This window comes from Pteronotus mesoamericanus, unplaced genomic scaffold (genome assembly GCF_021234165.1).
Source record: "Pteronotus mesoamericanus isolate MK-2021 breed Mesoamerican mustached bat unplaced genomic scaffold, CSHL_Meso_final contig_20, whole genome shotgun sequence".
Lineage (NCBI taxonomy): Eukaryota > Metazoa > Chordata > Mammalia > Chiroptera > Mormoopidae > Pteronotus > Pteronotus mesoamericanus.
Window position 1 is genome coordinate 33984924 of NW_026555085.1, and position 19329 is coordinate 34004252.

Below are 19329 nucleotides of genomic sequence, written 5' to 3' on the forward strand. Positions count from 1 at the left end.
CCAAAGACATTTGGAAAATGCCAGGCCAAACCAAGTAAAGCAGATTTCTTTACTGAAGTAAATAATTGCTTCTTAGCACTGTTTATTTGTTAAGGTGCCTTGTGAACTTCTAGAAGGTTGGTATTGTACATATTTTCCCAGGTTTATCAAACTTTTTTCTGTAGAGCCTATCTAGGAACTAATCTTGTGTGTTGCACACTTTGGTACACCACCTTTGGGTGTTTGCTTGCTTATCTAAGATCAGATAAATTCTGCTTTTCTGGAGGTCGATTTGTATAAAGTTTATATGTCTTTGGATTTTAGAAATTGGTTTTGAACCCCTCCACAATGCGTGAGATTTCCAATCAAAGGGGAGACTCATGGGTTACACCATGGTAACTACTAATTTATTGGTCAATTCATTCACTCATTTTTCTCATGTCTTCACACACATTTCATATACACTTTTGGTGCCCAAGGAAGTAGCTATGAACATAAAAATGATCAAGATCAGACTTTGTTGTTATTAGGTCATCCAGATAATACACCCAAATCACCATTTTCCAAAGTAATTTTAATAAATGAAACCAGTGGCCTGAGTTGTGCCCCCCTAATCCCCAGTACCTCAGAATGTGACTGTATTAATTACCTTTAAGAGTTAATTAAAGTTAAATGAGGTGATAAAGGTGGGGCCCTGATCCAACAGGAATAATGTCCATGTGAGTATAAGCAGAGGTGCCAGGGAGGGCCTGCACAGAGAAAAGGCCGTGTGACAACACAGAAAAAAGGTGGCCGTCTGCAAGCCACGGAGAGGGGCCTCAGGAAAAATCTAACCTGCCAGCATCTTGATCTTGGATTTCTATTCTTTAGAATGATGAGAAAATACATTTCTGTTGTTTAAGCCACCCAGTCTGTGGAATTTTGTTACAGCTGCCTGAGCAAATAAAAACGCCACTGTTGATTGCTCATGCGGCCCCTGGCTTTAAGAGCTTTACTCAGCTAGTTCCAATGTTCATTGAGGATTTATTCCTTCATTTGTATTTAAAGGAATTTCAGGAGGACCAACTTGATTGTAAATCTCTTGAGGACAAGGCCTTTGTCTGTTGCATCTCCACAGTGACTAGAAGAGACAGGCGTCTGATAGAATCAAGGTGTCATCTGCATTTCTACTCCCTTTTGTGCATTAAAAATTGAGGGTTGTCCTAACTCATTTCTTAGAAAGAGCAAGAAATAAGAAAAAGAGAACTACAGAGTATTATACACATAGCCAGATGTTTCAAATATGTCTTCTCATTAATATTTCTTTTCTATTTTGCGGTAAATATCTGTACCTTATTCTTCAGATGAGAAAACAGACACTCAGAAAGGACTAGTGATTTTGCCAAAATCATAAAATCGCTGGTAGGGCCAGAGTTCAAACAATTCCCCCCACCCCCCTGAATATATGCTGGTCTGAGGGAAACAATGATAATTTTTTTAAAAATGAAGAAATGATGCTGATTCAAGTAATTTCACCAATTACTTAACTAGAGGAAAGAAAAAACCTGTCAGGCAGCAGCACTTATGAAAAAGAACTGGATATTTCAGTGGCCTATGTGCTTATTTCAGGGATACCCTTGTAACTGACATGGCTACCAAAAAGTTAGGCCAATGTGAAGTTGTGAAATACAAATAATGATTATAAAGCACTAGTAAGTGCCAGACACTGGTTTTGGTTCTTTCCATGTATTCTTGATATCACTGCTCTGGAAGGAAAGTGAAAAACCACAAGACAGTCCAAAGGCTGGTGACTACAAGGACTGGCTTTAAAATCATGCGACACAATTACTGGTTGGATAAATTGGGAAGGGTTACTCTGGAGAAAATTGAAGATGATATGATAGACACCCATATAATTGCAAGAGTTTCAGGTACAAGAGGGATTTAGACATAGAAATAAATTTAAGAGGTTACAAGCTTTCCATTATTGAAAGTATTCAAACAGATGGACACCATGTAGAAGCAACACCTGTATCAGTGGGAGATCAAGTGGTTACAAACTTAAATTCCCTAAACTTGAAGATTTTAGGATTTTTAGGATCCATAAATGTCATCATCTTCTTCATGATAAAAATTAGGATTGGATGGAAAAAAATAATATTAGTGCTAGATTCCTCCTGGAACTACAAAAAGAATTCTCTAGGAGGGAAGCGTATCGATTCTCTTATCACCATTGATAAAACAAAATTGTTGTTCAATTTGAACATTTCTCTCTATATAGTTTCTTTTATAATTATGTTAACAAAATAATTCGGTCTCCAGGTCTCAAAGCTGATAACTGCCTTTTTTTGAAATGATTGTCTTCAGTGGGGAAGGATTGAGGGTGGGAGGTGGGGGTGGTTGGGGCAGGGGAAAGTGGTGGCAGGAAAATGGAGACAAATGTACTTGAACAATAAAAAAATTAAAAAAAGAAATGATGGTCTTTATCATCAAGAGAAGTTCATCTTTTATGCCTATCAGTGGGCCAGGCATTGAGCAGAAGCTTCTTACAATATGATTCGTTGGGTGTATTTTCTTATCTGGGATTAGTATTTCCTGAGAAGTACCCACAGAGGCTAAGAAGTGAGTGCATGATGATAGCGAGCATCATTAGAAAAATTAAGAGTAGATAATTCATTTCCAAGCACGGGAGAAGTGTGGCTATGTGAGATGATAGGGCTACCCGCAGCCCAAAACGACAAATTAAAGAGTTGCCGTGTTGTGGGGTATCTCGAGGAGAAATTGGGATAAATTGCAGACCAGTCCTAACGAGGGTGGGTCAAAAAAGACACTGCATACAATGCACCCAGAAAACCTAGGCTGTTGGAGGTGTGTGCGTGTGTATCAACATTATTTTTAAATTTTCCTTGTTGTGGCTATAGATTCTTGACTAGTAATGAGAAAGATAAGGTCTCAGGGGGGAAAAAATGCATCTAAAGGTGTTCCAGGCTGCTGTTGAGAACACCGTGGGCACTCAAATAATGCGAACGTTCCGTAATGAAGATGGTATCGAGGATGATGATGATTAACGCAACCCATGGAAAAGCAGGGATGGGGAGGATGATATAGACCAGGATCCAGGAAAGGAGGATGACTCACGGGCGAGGGGTACCTGGGGATAGAGCGATGTGGGGTGCACGTTGGCGAGCGCGAGGGGAGCGGCTGGGGCACGCGTGGCTCGGGCCAGGGGAGTGGGCGGGTGGGTGCCCGTGGGCGGAGCGGCTCCGGGACTGAGCGGCTGGCAGCTGTGTCTGCGAGAGCAGCAGCATCACCCGGGAGCGAAGCCTCCGAGACTCCGCCTAACTGACACCCAAACTCTCCCTCTCCCTCCCGCAGCCCCAAACTGGGGGCAGCCCTGCCTGGGAGCAGCCTCGGCGGCTGCCGCGGCCCCAGCCCCGGCCCCGCCCCCGCCCCGCGCGCCCAGCCCGCGACGCCCGGATCGGCAGAGCCTGGCGCGAGCCCTCGCCCCCTCGCCGCGCCCGCCGCGCTTGCCGCGCCCGCCGCGCCTCTGCCTGCCCGCCCCCGCCGGCCGAGGCTGGGCTGCGGGAGGCGGCCGGGCAGCCCCGAGCCTCGCTAGGGCGACCAAAACAAAGGCAGCATCCGGGGCTGGGTGGATGCAAACAACCATGAAAGACTGGGTTCGCTCTTTCCCCGGCTCTGCTGCTGTCGCCGCGGCCGGGAGGGCTCCGCTGTGAAAGGAAGCAGGGGCGCAGCTGCTGCTGGGCGTGAATCCGAAAGGTGAGAGCCCAAGAGCCAGAGGAGGGGGCTGGCAGGCCACGAAAATGTCCTCGGCCGTGGGGCCCCGCGGTCCTCGCCCACCCACGGTGCCTCCCCCCATGCAAGAGCTGCCCGACCTGAGCCACCTGACCGAGGAGGAGAGGAACATTATCATGGCAGTGATGGACCGGCAGAAGGAAGAGGAGGAAAAAGAAGAAGCCATGCTCAAGTAAGCCACCCCCCGCCGCGCCATCCGAGCCTCCGTGCCTCCAGCGGTCCATTCACCACTCACTCACCCAATCCTCTCTGCTGTGTGGGGGAGGGGCGGGCGAGGGTGCTGGGTGCGGGCGGAGGCGCCCGCCTTCGGGCCGGGGGCGCTGGGCTTGAGCAGGGAAGAGGCTAGGGGGATGGCAGGAACGAGAGGCTGCCACTGAGTGGAGAGCGCAGGAGCCTGGAGAGGATGGCTTGAGACTGGGGTGCAGAGAAGGGTTAGGTGCACAGAGACCACCCTGGGGCTGGGATATGCCGAGGCTGAGAAGAGCGGATCCCACCCATGTGGAAGGAAGAGCCCTGGGCTGAGAGTAGGTTAGGGGCTGGGAGACCAGTGGAAGAAAGGGGAGGTGGGAAGAAGAGGTGCTGAGAATAGCTCCTCTTCTCTTCTTGGAGTTGTTTAGCAGGGTTACCCCAGTGAAGGGTGTCAGTATTTTCATAAGAAAAAATGCTTATTTTTAGTGTTCATTTTGGTACTCATTCATCTCACAGATCAAGGTTGGGTCTTTTTGGGGGGGCAGTTGCCATTTTGGGTACCCTGCCTCCCAGCTTCTCTTTAACCTTTTATTCCCAGTCTTTTACGCAAAATGCCTCCGTGAAGACACATTTTTCTCACCCCTCTATAATGCCATTGGCAATGCAAAGTTTTTAATAATGGAAGAAGCTGATGGGAACTCCGGTCAGAGTAAAATAGAGGTTCCGTTCCTCTTTCTTGGGTTCCAAGAGACTTCTGGGGCCTGCTCACTTCCTGGTGCAAGCGGTACAGTAGGGGACGGGATGTTTGCACACATCTCCCCTTTTAAGGGATTCCTGTCCAGTGTCCCATTTCCTGTGTCTGGGGAGGGGATGGGGCCCACAGCCGGTGGGGCAGGAGTGCGCTGCTACAAGGTGCTGGCATCCAGAGTTGGTTCTCCTTGCTCCTCAGCATCGCACCTGGAGGGGCACCGAAGGGGACTTCAACATTGCCTTCCCTTGGGAGGTCTTCCTGTATTCAGGAAAGTTTTCAGCTTAGGGGTGAGGGAATTTAGAGACCCTGAGGAACCAAAGGGAACCTGTTGCATCTTGCATTAGCTGACAGTAAAGAAGAGGCAGGGAGCGAACACAGGCGACAGCCAGGCACAGAGCACACCCAGCACGGCCTCTCCCCCACCCCCTAGGGTTGCCTCCTGAAGAGAAGATGCTGCCCCCGGAGGTTTCTTCCACTTCCCCTCAGTGCAGCAGTGCCTCCCAGGACAGAAGGGAGGGAGGCTATATTCACAGACTGATGGGTTCCCACCAGTGTAACTGCTTCCCAGATGGGAGAGGGGAATATTGAGGTAGAGCTGTGGGTGTTGGGTCACAGCAAAAGAGCACAAAGTCAGTCATCACTGCCCTCTCCTTATAGACTCAGAAAAGGACCGTTAACTTGGAAGGCCAGAGCTGGCCTTGTTCTATAAAGAGCAGCAGGTTTCTGAATTCCCTGCTCCTTCTCATCCAAAAAAACAAATACTTTAAGCCTGCCGGCTTGCGGGAGGCAGAACCCTCGTTAATCTGCTGTCTGTCCCTAGTGGAACAATGACGTCCCTGGTGCTGCAGGCTTCCCCTCTTCTGAGATTGGAAGTAATGGATTGTGTCTGATGGCGCTGCTGTCTGTCTGTCTGGTTGTCAGTCCGTCTGTCCTCAGGGGTTGCAGCCCTGGCCACTTGTCCTGGGCACCTTTTCTGCTGGTCAGGGTTTACAGGTTTGCTGCTGTTCCTTTCGGTGTTCGCTGCACACAGCAGGTGGATGGAGGCCTCCAGCAGCCAGTGAACAGCACAGGCTGCTGCTTGACAGGGTCCGAATAGGAAGGGGAAGGCACAGTGCAAGTAGTGGCCATCACGCTCCGTTATTGGCTGTTTCAGGGATGGCCGAGAGTGAGAGATTTTAAGTGGGAGGTGAGTTTTAGGACAGAATCTCAAACCTGCTAACTGCCTAAGGGCAGCAATGATAAGATTGTATGGGCATTTATAGACGAATAAAAATCAGGAGCATGGTCCAATTGCTCTCATCTTTCCCGCTGCTGTTCCTGTGACTGCTGTCCCCTGGCTTGCGAATGTTGTTCCTTTATAGCAGGGATTCACAAAATACTACAGTATGTGATGCTGTTATACAACAGCGTTCTATAATCCGGAACCTCTACATTAACTTTACCAATCAGCCTCCACTGCTAATGTCTTGGCCTTTTGTGCAGTGGCACACTGGTGAGTGTTTTGGAGTACCAGTTTGCTGCCATGTAAGCATGTCAGACTGGCTGCAATTAGTGGAACAGCGCTGTGTGTTTTTCTAGAGTGCACTTTATACCTTAAAAAACGGGGATCATAGGGGCTATTCGGATGGCACATACCTATATACGGAAACTTAATGAACATAGTCAAAGGTGTTGGCCTTTAGAAAAACTTTGCATAAAAATAGATCGGAAAACAGGATGCTTTCCACAGGGTCTTAAATGTTTGTTAAATCAGAGATACGTTTTTGTGGTAATGCTTAGTCTCTCATATCGCATATCTGAGAAATTCTCAATACATCATACAAAGTTAAAGTTCTGGTAACAGGGCAATTAGACTTAAAATTCACTTTTGTCATTACTGCAGAACCATCACCTTGCACTACCTACTGTGCATGCTCTTTCTTTTCACAACGCATAAAGATAGGCATTAATACAGAGAAGATAGATAGATAGAACAGTGATGGGTAAATATGCCAAGGAAACATTACAAAATATCAATTAAAATATAGTGATACCGTTTCATCAGCCTTGATTGTAAATTACTACTTGAATTTGGTCTTGATAATATCTTTACATGTGTATAAGTGGAAGAGAATAATTAAGGTACTTTCACCTCAAGTTTTTGGAAAAATTTTATTTGAAATTATAAGTACTTTGTTGGCAAAGTACACTGATTTTAAATACCATTGGTATATTACAAGAAATAGTTGATCCCTGGAAATAATTTTTAATGATTGATTTAATTATTTGAAAAGAAGAGGTCTTTTCTTAATTTTAGTAGAGTTTTGCGGTGTGTGTGTGTTCTAAAGACTTTTTGAAACTTAACTTCCTCAATGAATACTCCTTTAAGTAACTCTCACCAGACACCATAAGCCAATATATTACCTGTGTTGGACACTGCATTACCTGGGACCTGAATCAGATAAGATCTCATTAGATCTGAAATCTTATTCCTTTTTTATAAAAGCTTCATAGAGAAAGGAGCTATAAAATAGAACAGTAGAGAAGAGAAAAAAAATAGAAATAGAGTTAAAGGGATGGCTTGAGAATGGCGATTGAGAGCCATACTGGAATATTTAATAAAACTACTAACATTTATTGAGCATTTACCTCATGCCGGCCATTATTCTAAGTGGTTATTGACTCACATGCCAAATAGTTGAACTATGCTCAAGTTCAATATATGTATATTTGAATTTTCACAACAGCCTGCACAGAAGGTAAGTTAGGTCATACGATCCTCAAATCCTCATCTTATACTCAGAGAGTTCCAGTAATACCCTCAGCTGACTCACATAACATGGCGCAATCAGCATTCATACCTAGAGCTTTTGTTCTTTTTTAAAAAAATGTTTCAGTTATAGTTGAGTATAATGCAGACCTTTTATTCTAAGTCCAAATATTTTCCCACACATTACACTCTCCTACCAAGAAGAAGCTTGTAGTTCATTTACCTTTTTCTTAAATTAATTTCCTCTTTCCTTGGCATCAGAAAGTGGTTTGGCAAAAAGTTCGGTTGATTAGAAGTTCAACTGCTGCTTCTAGGAGGGCTGCAGCTTCACACACACTCTGTTTAATAGAGTTTTCCTGTGGATTGAGGACAGAGGAATTGTCTCCAGTTCAAAGACTAAAAAGCATCATGTTATGGGGAAAGGCCATTAACCTTGGATCCAAGCATTTTAGGGCTCTAGATCTAGTTCTGCACTTACTCTGTACATGTAGGCAAGAAATTAAACTGGGATTCCATGAGACTCCATTTTTCTTATGAATCCTGCAATTCATGGCTTGAATTGATTTACAAAGGGAATTGACTTTGGACTTCTCGTCTTAATAGGGAGCCAGATGCTAATCTTTCAAACATCCATAATATCCACTTCCGTTGTGTGAGGAGAAAGAAAGTAGGAGTAAAAGTCTTGTAACTCCAGCCTTTCTTTCTCCATTTTCTCCCTCCAAGCAATTACAATATTGTGGCCTGAAATGTATCCATAAGGCTCTCAATACGAGAGACCCCAATTAGCAACCCGGAAGAGACGGAAATGTAGACTGTGGCAGCTGGGGAGGGGTAAGGAAAGAGTCCCCATGTGTGCAAGCATCATGCTTTCATTGGGGTTTGCAAAGATGTTCTTGTTGTACAGCCAAAATTATTCTATCACTGCTGAGGCAGGGTGGGTATGGAGGGGAAAAAAAAGGCAGCAGTAATGAGAGAAAGTGAAAAAACAATGAGCAGGGGTCTTCTTGTTCCAGGGAGATGTGGTGTTAGGTAGAAAAACACAGGAGGAGAAAACTTACAACTTTTTACTCAGAGTCTAGTCTCCTTCACACCATTAATGGATAGGGTTAAGTTTAGGGAAGGCTAACTCTGAACTCCACTGGAGTTTTCCACTTTCAACAAAAACCTATCTTAGTAAATGTGCATGCTCAGTATTGAGTTCTCCAATACTCATGGAGAAAACATAGAAAAGGGCAGCCTGAAAAATGGAAGAAGTGAGGTCTTAAGGGGAATGGAGGGTAAGAGACATAACCATTAGTTCACATTTTTTGCCAACCTGTCTTGACTTTCTTTCAACTTGTTTGTGTTCCTTCTTAACCAGAACTGAGGGGGCACCCTTGTTTAAGTAAATAGATTACAAATTGGAAGTGGAATATGGAAACCTGTGTGGGCTATATGTGCTGCTGCTGACTTGAATAGAAACACTACATCTTGAGAGTGTTATTTCCTCAGCTTGTTAAATGGGGAGAACGATTTCTGTTAAACATGTATAGCAAGCTTCCTGGAAAGACATCAAATATAGGAATTCCTGAAATAATATTGTTCTCTCATATCTCTAATATGCAGATGGACAGGGTTTTTGTACCCTGGATTATAAAGTCCATTGTGTTGCATTTCATTTTATTTTTATGGGCTACTTTATATTTTGAAGCAACTCTTTACATTTTGTCCTATGATATCAGTTGGATAGTTTAGAGCTGGTCTCAAGAGTTGAAGTACATTCGTCCAAGGAATATGGCAACTAGAGTAATAGAACACAACCCACATACATTGACTCTAAGGCTTTACTGGTCTTGTAAGTTTTAACAAGTGGGCATTGTGGTTGGTTTCTGTCTTCTTTTGGAGGGTTGTCTTGGTGTCTCTGTGTAGCAGGCATTTGGCTGGGTACTTTACATATTTTATGCTGCCTCATGCTCACCTCCTCATGAGAAGCCCACCCCGTCAGTATTCTGTTTATTTTCTAATATTAGTGAAATTCTCAGAACTAGCTAGGTACCTTCCTGACCCTTTGTTAATGACATTTGACCCTGGTGTCCAGAGAATAAAACTTAAAAGGAGCAAGAGAAGAATTTCACAGGGCTCCGTGGCGCTCTTTACACTATTCCAAGTCCCCCTGCCTCTACTCTAGACCTGTCCACTGGTGACTCACTGACCCCATGTGCACCTGGGGATTTTCTGATCTCCTTGCTTGCTTGCTCATGGTATTGTCTAATACCTTAGCACGTTTCCACCATCCTCCTCCATTATGAGGTTATCTCTTCTCCCTCCTATTGCTCTGAATTTTGTTTAGTAGGTAGTAGGCTATTTCTAACAAAGTATCATCTCATATTCAATTCAACAATGAGACATTGTTTCAGGTATCAGAATTGGGTCATATTGGTGCCGTTTCAGTAGAATGGAGTCCTCTGCTGACAACCTGATGTTGGCTCAGTTCCTGCCATGTTTTAATTGGTAGGTTTGAAAACTGTCATGGCCAGAACGGGAGGTGAGCATCACATAGCTGGATAGAGTAATGGACTAGATTCTGGCCTCAGTTTCTTTATGTGTAAAGTGGAGCTGACAATGCCTGCCCTTCTTACTTTATGAGCCTTTAACATAATAGAGGAGGAACTTTTAAAGTTCAAATTGCTACACCAAAGAAAGGTTCCATTATTATCTTTACTGTAAAACTATAGAGGAATCCAAGATCACCTTTACCTGTGATTGTTGCAGCTACTAGGGGTCCTGCGGAGATGCATTCTTGTAGAGCCATCCATCCACCGGGTCACGCTCGCTGGGCAGTGTGTTTGGGGCTGCAGCTACCGTTGTGAGAATCTGGCAAGGAGACAAGAGGTGAAATGAGTCCAGGATTAGATCTGAGGTTATATTTACCTTCTTTGCATTCTTCTTTCTTTCTCATTAAATAACTCATAAATGTCTGTAGCACAAAAATCAATGTGGGCAAAATGATAAATTTCGAAATACCTAAAAGGCAACAATCCTAATTAAAAAAAAAAGAGAAGAGAAAGCTTTGGGTCATTTCCTCATCTTTTGGTAGAAAAAAAATGTAGAGAAATAGGCTGATGATTTTAGTGTCACTGAATTTAATAAATTATTATTATTTTTCAAGAAGTAGATGAATGAAGGGCCATATACTTGTGGGGCAGTAGTTTTCTCCTTATGTTAGTCTACTATTGGGTGATGTAATGGATTGTATGTGTTTAAGATTTTTAAAAGATTTTGTTCTGGATCTTAGGTTTTCTGTATGTATATTCTCATGCTCTTATATCAAGTTTGTATACTCTTCATTTGATCTAGGTCAGTTTTCTGTGGATGGCAAGAGGAGAATAGCCCCCGGAATTGACTGTAAATATTCGTACCTCTGTTGCTTTTTGTGAAAATTTTCTGTTCACATGAATCTTTATTTAAAGACAAAATAGAGTTGTTTAAAAAGATGTTAGTTTGCCCAGGACAGTGTCTGTTTATGCCTGTTTGGTGCTATAACTATTGATAGTATGTCTTTTTCTCAATTTTGAGTTTCAATTTGGATGATAAATTATATTGTTTTCCTCTTTATAAATTTTGCTTTCCCTGACCCAAATTATTCATTTTAAACTTCAGGAGAGCAATTAACAGTGATAAGATATATCTAATCAATAAATAATGCAAGCAAGTTGTACCCAAAGAATCTTGAAACTTATTATTTGGTGAAGGAAAAGCCTTTCCTGAGAAGGAGGTGTCTTTGATGGAGCCTCAGTGGGTTGCTACCTTGTAGTGCAAAGTAAAATTTCAAAACATTTTCAAATAACAGCAGCTATGGATTGCAACTGCACCCAGGGCTCTCTGTATGATAATTCCCCTTTGGGCCTTGAAGAAAAGCCTGCAGTTTGGAGGAGACATTTAAGTAGATTTTAGAATGCAGTATTTTGATAACTCTTCTGAAGTTTAGATAGGAAAATAAGGTAATATCATAGAAAGTAATTTTGTGGAACTTGAAAATAATTAATGTGCTTAATTAGACAGTAGCTCCTTTAAAGAACCATAATGAACCAAACAGATATCTTTAGATGATGTAAAGGATAATACTTTACTAATGATTTATATATTATTCAGTATATGCATTTTTAATTCCCTGCTATTGTACCAGGTAATTATTGTCTGGAAGATACCATTATATTTACATAGAGAAGGCATGGAAGTTACAAACCATTTTAGGTGTCTGTACTGTCATATAAATGTCTCACACAGTTTAGCTTTTTTTTTTTTAATGGGCTCTCATGCATGATACATATTTTTACTAAAGGGAGCTAGTATAGTAGTAGTTATTGATGAAGTTTTCTGGCTATATTTACTAGACTTTGTGTAGTCTATTCAATTAGCTTCCAACTTTCTGTGCTCAAAGCATTTTTGATCGATATTTGAGAAATGTTCTTATTCTCAAGAATATCAAGTTATTTTAACCTTGTAAGGGATCAGTGCACAAGCATCATGTGCCTCATTATTATCTTGACCATTTAAACATAGCTCTTAACAAATGCAATGAGAAGGTCTTTATTCAGGAGGTCTAGCTGTTTTGTTTTCAATCTATGGTGTTTACATTTTAGAAAACTAGGCAGGTGGTATCTGAAATATCTAAGGAATGTATAAATCAGTGTATCAGGTTTCTTCAAATACAGGATAGTAGACATATGCACATACAGGCATTCTATCCAGGTCAGGAAGATTGCTTAGTGTATTAGTAGAAATAGATGAAAACAAAAGTAAAGTAGTTGAATGACTTTTTCTCTTCTATTTCACACAGCTTAGCAACTTTATCTCCCTTTGCTATCTCTGTCTTGTAATATATTGCAGCTTAAGTCTTCTTACCTAACCTTTCTTTTCTGGGAAAAAATGGATCTATTTTACATCCTTGTAGCTGAAATAAAGGAATATTGACATGAGCTAGCTCATTTTTTTGGATATTAAAATTTAGGTAAAAGTAAAAATAGTACAGAAATTCTACTTTTATATTCTTCATGAGCATCATGAAAATTGTCATAAAAACATAATTTGAAAAAATATAGTAAAGTATTCTTGTAACTAAGTTATATATTTCCATTTACAGAAGTCTCTGTACCCTAGGCCAAATCTGATATATATATCATAGCCACCTAATATATAGCAACTTGAAGTAAACACTTGATACTAGTCTGAAAAGTAAACTGTCGTCTGAGTATTGTGCCAGACACATTCATTAGAAAGCGATAGTGTGCTACTTGGAGCTCCAAAGCCCTTAGCTGTAATAGTCACTATTGAGTAGAACTATGATCGCTAACGAGTCAGGTGGCTATCTAGTCCCTGCTGTCCATAAAGGCAGCATAGTTTGTGATTCTTGGAGGGCCACATGCAACAATACAAAACAAAACAAAGCAAAAACATAGTCCCAGGCCACAAGGAGCAGACACGAGGTAGTGCAAATCTAAAAAGAATACAAGAGATGTATATTCTGGAAAAATTCTAAATATTAGGTAATTCAAAATAGTGCAGAAATGATAAAGTGGTAGTTATAATAAGAACTGGAAGAGTTCATGGAGCTCTCTCTTGCCCTTCCTTCTATAATTCCATTTCCTACTTATTTGCCTTCTAATATCCTATGTCCACATTCAGTCCTCTCTTGATTCTCAAATGTTGGTCTTCCCTTTGGTCTACTCTCGACCTTTTACTCCTTCCTTTTTTTATGCAGTATCTGGTCAATGTTAAGCACACTCCCAGCTTTAGTCCTACTTAATGATTCCCAAATATATATTATTACATTAGAATTTTCTTCTCAATTCTGAAGTATCTAATTATCTGCTAAATAGCTCCACCTGGATGTCTCATAGGTACTGCAAACTGTGACCTATCATAAATTTCCTAACTTTGTGCTTAAACATGGTGTTTTTCTGTAATCGCTGTCATTATGGGTAGCATCATCATCAAACTCCTTATTCAGCCCACTGTCAAATCTGGCAGATCTACCTTAGCGTAGATTCTCATCGCTGCTCCCCTGGATGCAACAACCTTTCATTCATTTCCCCGCCACTAGTCAGACCTCCTCCCATCTGATGTTCACACTGAGGTCAGAGGAATCTCTCTAAAATTCATCTGATTATGTCCCTTTAGTAAGACCCTTTGCTTTCGCGGTAAAGTGTAAACCATAATCTGCACCCTGCTTACTGTCTCCTTTCACTGGTGCACGCGCAGCCTCCTGCCGCAGCCTTACTGAGCTAGTTCTCAAAGTATCATCATTGCTTCCTAACTCGGTGGCTCCACTGTGCTTTACTCTTTGTTAGGAATTTCCTTCTTAATCTACTTAATTTGTATGGAACATTTCAAATTAGCTTGGGACACCTCACCTCAGACTTCCCAGATTAATTTTAGTATTTGTCCTCTGTGCACATCTTTGTCATAGCCTTTTTCACGTGACAGCCTCACCTTGGTACAGCATAAGCAGGATCATTCTTATTGGGATCCCTCATATAAACACAAGCCTGGCAGGTAATAGTTGCCTGAACTTTTAAAACTGTGTGTATGAATGAATGAATAGATTTTCAGGATGTGGAGTGGAGGAGTCACCTAAGGCTGCTGGATGGATTAGTAAAGTATGAGTGGGTGGATGGAGTGGGAAGGTTATTCTAACTATGGGAATTCTAACAGCAAAATCTGAAAGCAGAGAAGGAGCTGAGTGTTTTTCAGAGAACCAGATTGGCCAGCATTTACGATGAGAATCTACTAGATATTGGATATTACAAGGTTAAATTGAAATACAATGTTCAGATGCTCTGCTTTCCTCTTAATTTATCATTATGTCTTTTTGAAGGACAGTGTTCTTGTAGTGTTTTAATGTCATTGCAGGAAGATGTAAATAATACATTTTAAGAAGTTATCTTCTGGATAGACACACTTAATGGAACCATTTCCTTTGAATTAAAACATTGCTAACTTTAGTAACAGTTTGAAGTATAATATATATTCTCTGATTTAATATTTAGAATTAGATCAGATGCACATGACCATAAGGTGTTGTCCTAATTATATTTTTAATTAGAAAAATGCCCCTCAGTTAGGTCATTTCTCTAGACTTAAATTCCTTGAAAGCAGTTGTTTTCTTAGTCATCTTTGCATTTTTGTTGCGGCCCCCTGTGGTTGATGCATAGTAGGGCCTCAATAAGTGCTTGTTGACCTGAAATCACAGGCTCTTTCTGTCAGGACACAAAAGCACTGGCCTTCGCCATAACGCAGCTGGACTGAGTCGAGGCATAGATGGGAGCTGAGAGAGCGTCTCGTTCCGAGCTGGCCAGGGGGGCGCAAGCCACTTCCTGTGCCTCCAGCAGCATGGCTGACAAACCTTGGAGACCTCGGAGGGCTCTGAATGTCCAGGCTATCAACTGATGAGAACTGGCAATCAGACAGAAACCTTTTAACCACTGAAGATTTATTCCAACTTTACTCTTAGGAAGAGAAAACTGAGGCCCAGAAACACTTTCAGGTTTTCATTATTAATTAGTGAGACAGCCAGCGAGGTATAAGACTTCGGCTCTTTTTCCCTTGGTCCATTGTTTTTTTCCCACCGTCACACTCTCTCCGTATGGTTTCCATTTGCCATCAAATTTAAACAGTTTATTTTTCAAATTTGTTTTGATTTACCTGCTCTGTAAGATTATATATATCCTGTTATAGAAGACTCCAAGGGAACCTCCAATTATCTATTGATTTTGAGTTTGGTTATTGTATTATTCCAAAAAGGTGGATGATTGCCAGGAACTAAGGAATATTTTATTTAAAGTTTGCCTTTGCAATGATATTTATTGCAATTATATTTATGCTTTATCAATACTTCTTAATTGTGATCATTTTATTTTTATTTTTTAATACTTCTCTAAAAGACAGTGTTTTTAATATATAGTAATCTATGATTTAAAATAGCATTTCCTCCCATGTTTTTGAATTATGTACTTATTAAAATCATGTTTTATTTTTCACTTAGAAAAGCCAGTTGGCTTTTGTTCACTGTGAGAAGAGCTTGCTTTGGTCCCCCCTCATTTGGAGCGCTGGCTTCAGGTAGACTGTTGGTCAGTGACCCAGCAAAAGAATCAGCAGGGTGGGAAGGGAATGCAAATTCACATATACATCCATGAACACACATCTCTACATGCATCTACGTGTGTAAATTTTCACACCCACATACCTGGAAACTTAAAACATTCTTTCTATAAAGTATCTTTTACAAAAGTTAATTTTATTTCACTCACAGAACTTGCCTTTTGTAGGAGGATATACATTTTATTTTAAGTAAAATTAAAATTAAATGTAAAATTAAAATCTCTAATGAATGCTGCACAGGACAATATATAATATTTTGATAAGGCAACATAGACCAGGAATTTTAACTGAGATCAGGCTGGCCAGGGCTGGCTCTCCACAGATGATGGTGAGGACTGCAAACTGAGATCTGAGAATGAGTAGGAGGTAATTATGCAAATAGGGCATAAAGGTTCTTGTAGGCAGGAGGAACAGTGGGTCTTGGTGGGAGGGGGAGTGGTGATTCTGGAGAAGTGGAAAGAGGCCACCACGGTGGAAAAGGGGAAAGTCCAGAGGAGGCCCAGGGGGATGTGACTTGAGAGGACTTGGGGGAGGTGGGCAGAAGCCTGACAACGTGGGGGTATCCCAAGTCACGGTATGAAGTTTTTTCTTTATCTGAAGAAGCAAAAGGTTTTGAAGAGAGATATGATATAATACTACTGGTATCTTAAAAAGGCCATTCTGGCTGTCGTATCAAGAACCAATTGATGAAGGCCCAGGGCACATCAGTTAGCGGATAAAATGGCTGGGCTGGGAGTTTACTGCAGAAGTCCAGGAAAAAGTGGTTAGAAGCAAGAACGTTGGTGGGGATGGCAAAATGTTAAGGTTTCAGACAGATGTGGGAAGCAAAAGCCACCTTTAGAAAAAGGATTTTATATGAGCTGAACCCTGACTTGTGCCACCAAGCTGTGGGAGTATCTGGAAGAATGGAAGGAAGACCCTAAATGTGGTTTTCGTTGTTTGGCTTTACAGGCCGAGGATAGGATGTGTTGGAAATGGAAATTTATGAGTCATCTAGATACAGGTGGCAACGAAGTGGCAGGTTAGGATGAATGACTAGATTCAGAGAAGGAGAAAGCCATGAAATGAGCCTTAAGGAACTTCACTTTTAAAAGTGATGTTTTCCAGCTGAATGAGGAAGAGGACAGTAACCTTGCAAAGACCATAGGGAAGAAAGGTAGGATAAAACCAAGAAACCCTTGTTACACCAAATGAAAGAAAAGAGGGTATTTTATCTCACTAAGGTGATTAAAGTAAAAAAAAAAAAAGTAAAGAGGGTATTTTATCTCACTAAGGTGATTCATGATGATGAAGGCAACATCACATGTTGGTCAAAGTAATGAGCAACTAGAATTCTTACACGTTGTTTGTGGGAGCATAATATGGTACGACTACTTTAGAAAACTGTTTAGTTCTTAAAAAGTTAACCATGCACCTATATTATGACTCAAGAAGTCCTTACATAGATATTTATAGAAGAAAAATGAAAACATGTACTTACAAAAACTCTTACATGAGAACATTCATAACAGCCTTCTTCATAAGAGCCCTAAACTGAAAATAACTATGTTATACTCATTCCATGAAAATCTATTCAGCAATAAAGAGGAACAAACTTCTGACACATGAACAGTATAGATGAATCTCAATATCATAATGCCGAATAAAAAAGTCAGACACAAATAGTGAAGACCTTATGATTTTATTTACATAAAGCTCTCAGCAAACTAATCCATGGTGTTATAAATCAGATTGGTGTTCTCTTTTATGGTAGCAGGGGTGAGGGGTTGACAGAAAATGGATAAGAGGCAATTTTCTGGAGGGATAGTAGTGGTTTATGTGTTGATAGGTATGTGTATTGTACATGCTATGCATTTGTCAAATTGATCAAATTGTACACTTAAGGTCTATGCATTTCACTGTGTGTAAATTATATCTGAATTAATAAAAAATATTCTGCTGAGGCATCAAATACAATGAGAACTGATAAATAGCTATTGGATTCAGCAACAAGGGGATCATTGGTGACTTCAGAAAAAGGTTTTTCTATGAAGTGATGGGGCCAGAGCTAGATTGGAATGGTTAGAGTTGAGAGGAAAGTAAATAAATATATATGTAGTTATTATGGGCAAATCTGTCAAGAAGTTTGGGAAGAGAGATATGAGGGGATACCTGGAGGGAATTGAGGAGACTCTTTTAAGTAGAATTTAAATCTGGGCACAGTGTTAAACAGAATAAACATAGGATGTTTAAAAGTTGATGGAAATAATACAGTGAACAAAATGGTTTAAATGAAAGAGAAAGGGTATAGGTTTGTTTTTGGGAAGATGAGGGACCAAGTATCTGATGGTTTCTGTTTTCTCCTGTGAAGCAGCAGTTGAGTCATCTTCTGAGAGTGATTGGAGTTAGAGGCTTGAGGAGGAGGAAGAAAGTTTGAGATTGTTGAGAAGGCAGGAGTGTGGCTTTACCAGAGAAGATGATTACTGACCTACAGAGTGAGGCATGTTGGGCCATGTGCAAGATGAGTCAACAGAGGGAGAGACTGACAAAGACATGCAGAGAAGAGAGGCCATTTGGCCCCTGAGACTTCAAGAGAAGAGTCTTTCATCTTGACCTCCCAGGCTGAGTCACCATGCGGCCTGGCTGAACACTTTGCTCTGTAACTTTGATCTGAGCTAGCTTGAGTAGTTTCCTGTTATTTTTCTTTTGACCAAAAGAGAGCCTGATTAGGACTTTGTAGTTGTTATTTTTCCACACATTACATAGGTATTATCAAGTCTGCATCTTGAGTTTTCATGTAAAAAAAAGAGAAAATTTTCATTCAATAATGGGTCCATACATGCTTATGTTATATGTGCATATGCATGCATATATGTGTGTATGTGTATATACACACACAAATGAAATCTCCATAAATGAGTTCTCTGGTATCAAGGTAAATTGTCCTTCCCTTTTCTACATACATCTTTTCAGTTCCTGTTTTTGTCCTTTGTCCCAGGATGCCCCTTTTTATTTTAACTTGAAAGCATTTGGAGATACAGAATAAAGAGTGACATGATTTGCTTCAGATCCTTTACCATGAGGGACAGTTTGGGACACACAATGTGATAGGAAAAAAAGCTCTGGCCATTCTAGATTGACTTGCTTCCCATCTTCATGGCTGTACAGTCATTTAGATTTGTTGTAGGTCAGGTTTCCCAGAAGCAGACTCTGAGGTGGAGATTATTGTACAGGAAGGTTTTAGAGGGTGTCTTCAGGATTAATAGCTGAGTGGGAAGAGAAGCAGGAAGGTTGGAGAGTGGGAGAAGTTAGGCTGCAGTGCAGACACAGTAAGGCCTGAGTCAGCCCCCTGGGAGCTGTGAAACTAGTTATAATGGTTTTGCATTGAACAGTCATTGATTGATGCCACCTGGGGAATGGGACCTGGCCTTTGGAGAGGTGGCTCTCTTCAGCAGAGGGTCAAAGTCAAAGCGGGGGTGGTTATCAACTAAGTACAACCCCAATATGTGGAGGAGGATGTCCCTCAGTCTTGAAAGGGGCATCTGGGCAGCTTAGCACAGCATCCACTTAATAATTTTAGCTGAAAATCAAAATAAGAAACTTGGAAAAGTTAAATATTTCTTAACTGCCTAAAAATTAGAGGAAGTCACAGGTTAAATATGAAGCCAACTGGATGAGAATAAACCTAAGATTTATGAGCAAATTTGAACCTTTAAATCAGTTGTTAAGAGAGTCCAGATTGTAGGCCTCT

At 41.2% G+C, this 19329-nt stretch overlaps 1 protein-coding gene across 2 annotated transcripts in view; it reads left to right on the plus strand.

The window, feature by feature from the left end:
- The first annotated feature begins 3601 nt into the window (after positions 1-3601).
- LOC129067573 (regulating synaptic membrane exocytosis protein 1-like) overlaps positions 3602-19329 on the plus strand; it is a 191028-nt gene continuing 175300 nt past the window's right edge. For both annotated transcript variants that reach the window (XM_054569621.1, XM_054569622.1), the window contains exon 1: positions 3602-3943. In XM_054569621.1, the coding sequence (XP_054425596.1) occupies positions 3780-3943 (164 nt within the window). In that variant the 5' untranslated portion in view covers positions 3602-3779. The remainder of the gene's footprint in view (positions 3944-19329) is intronic.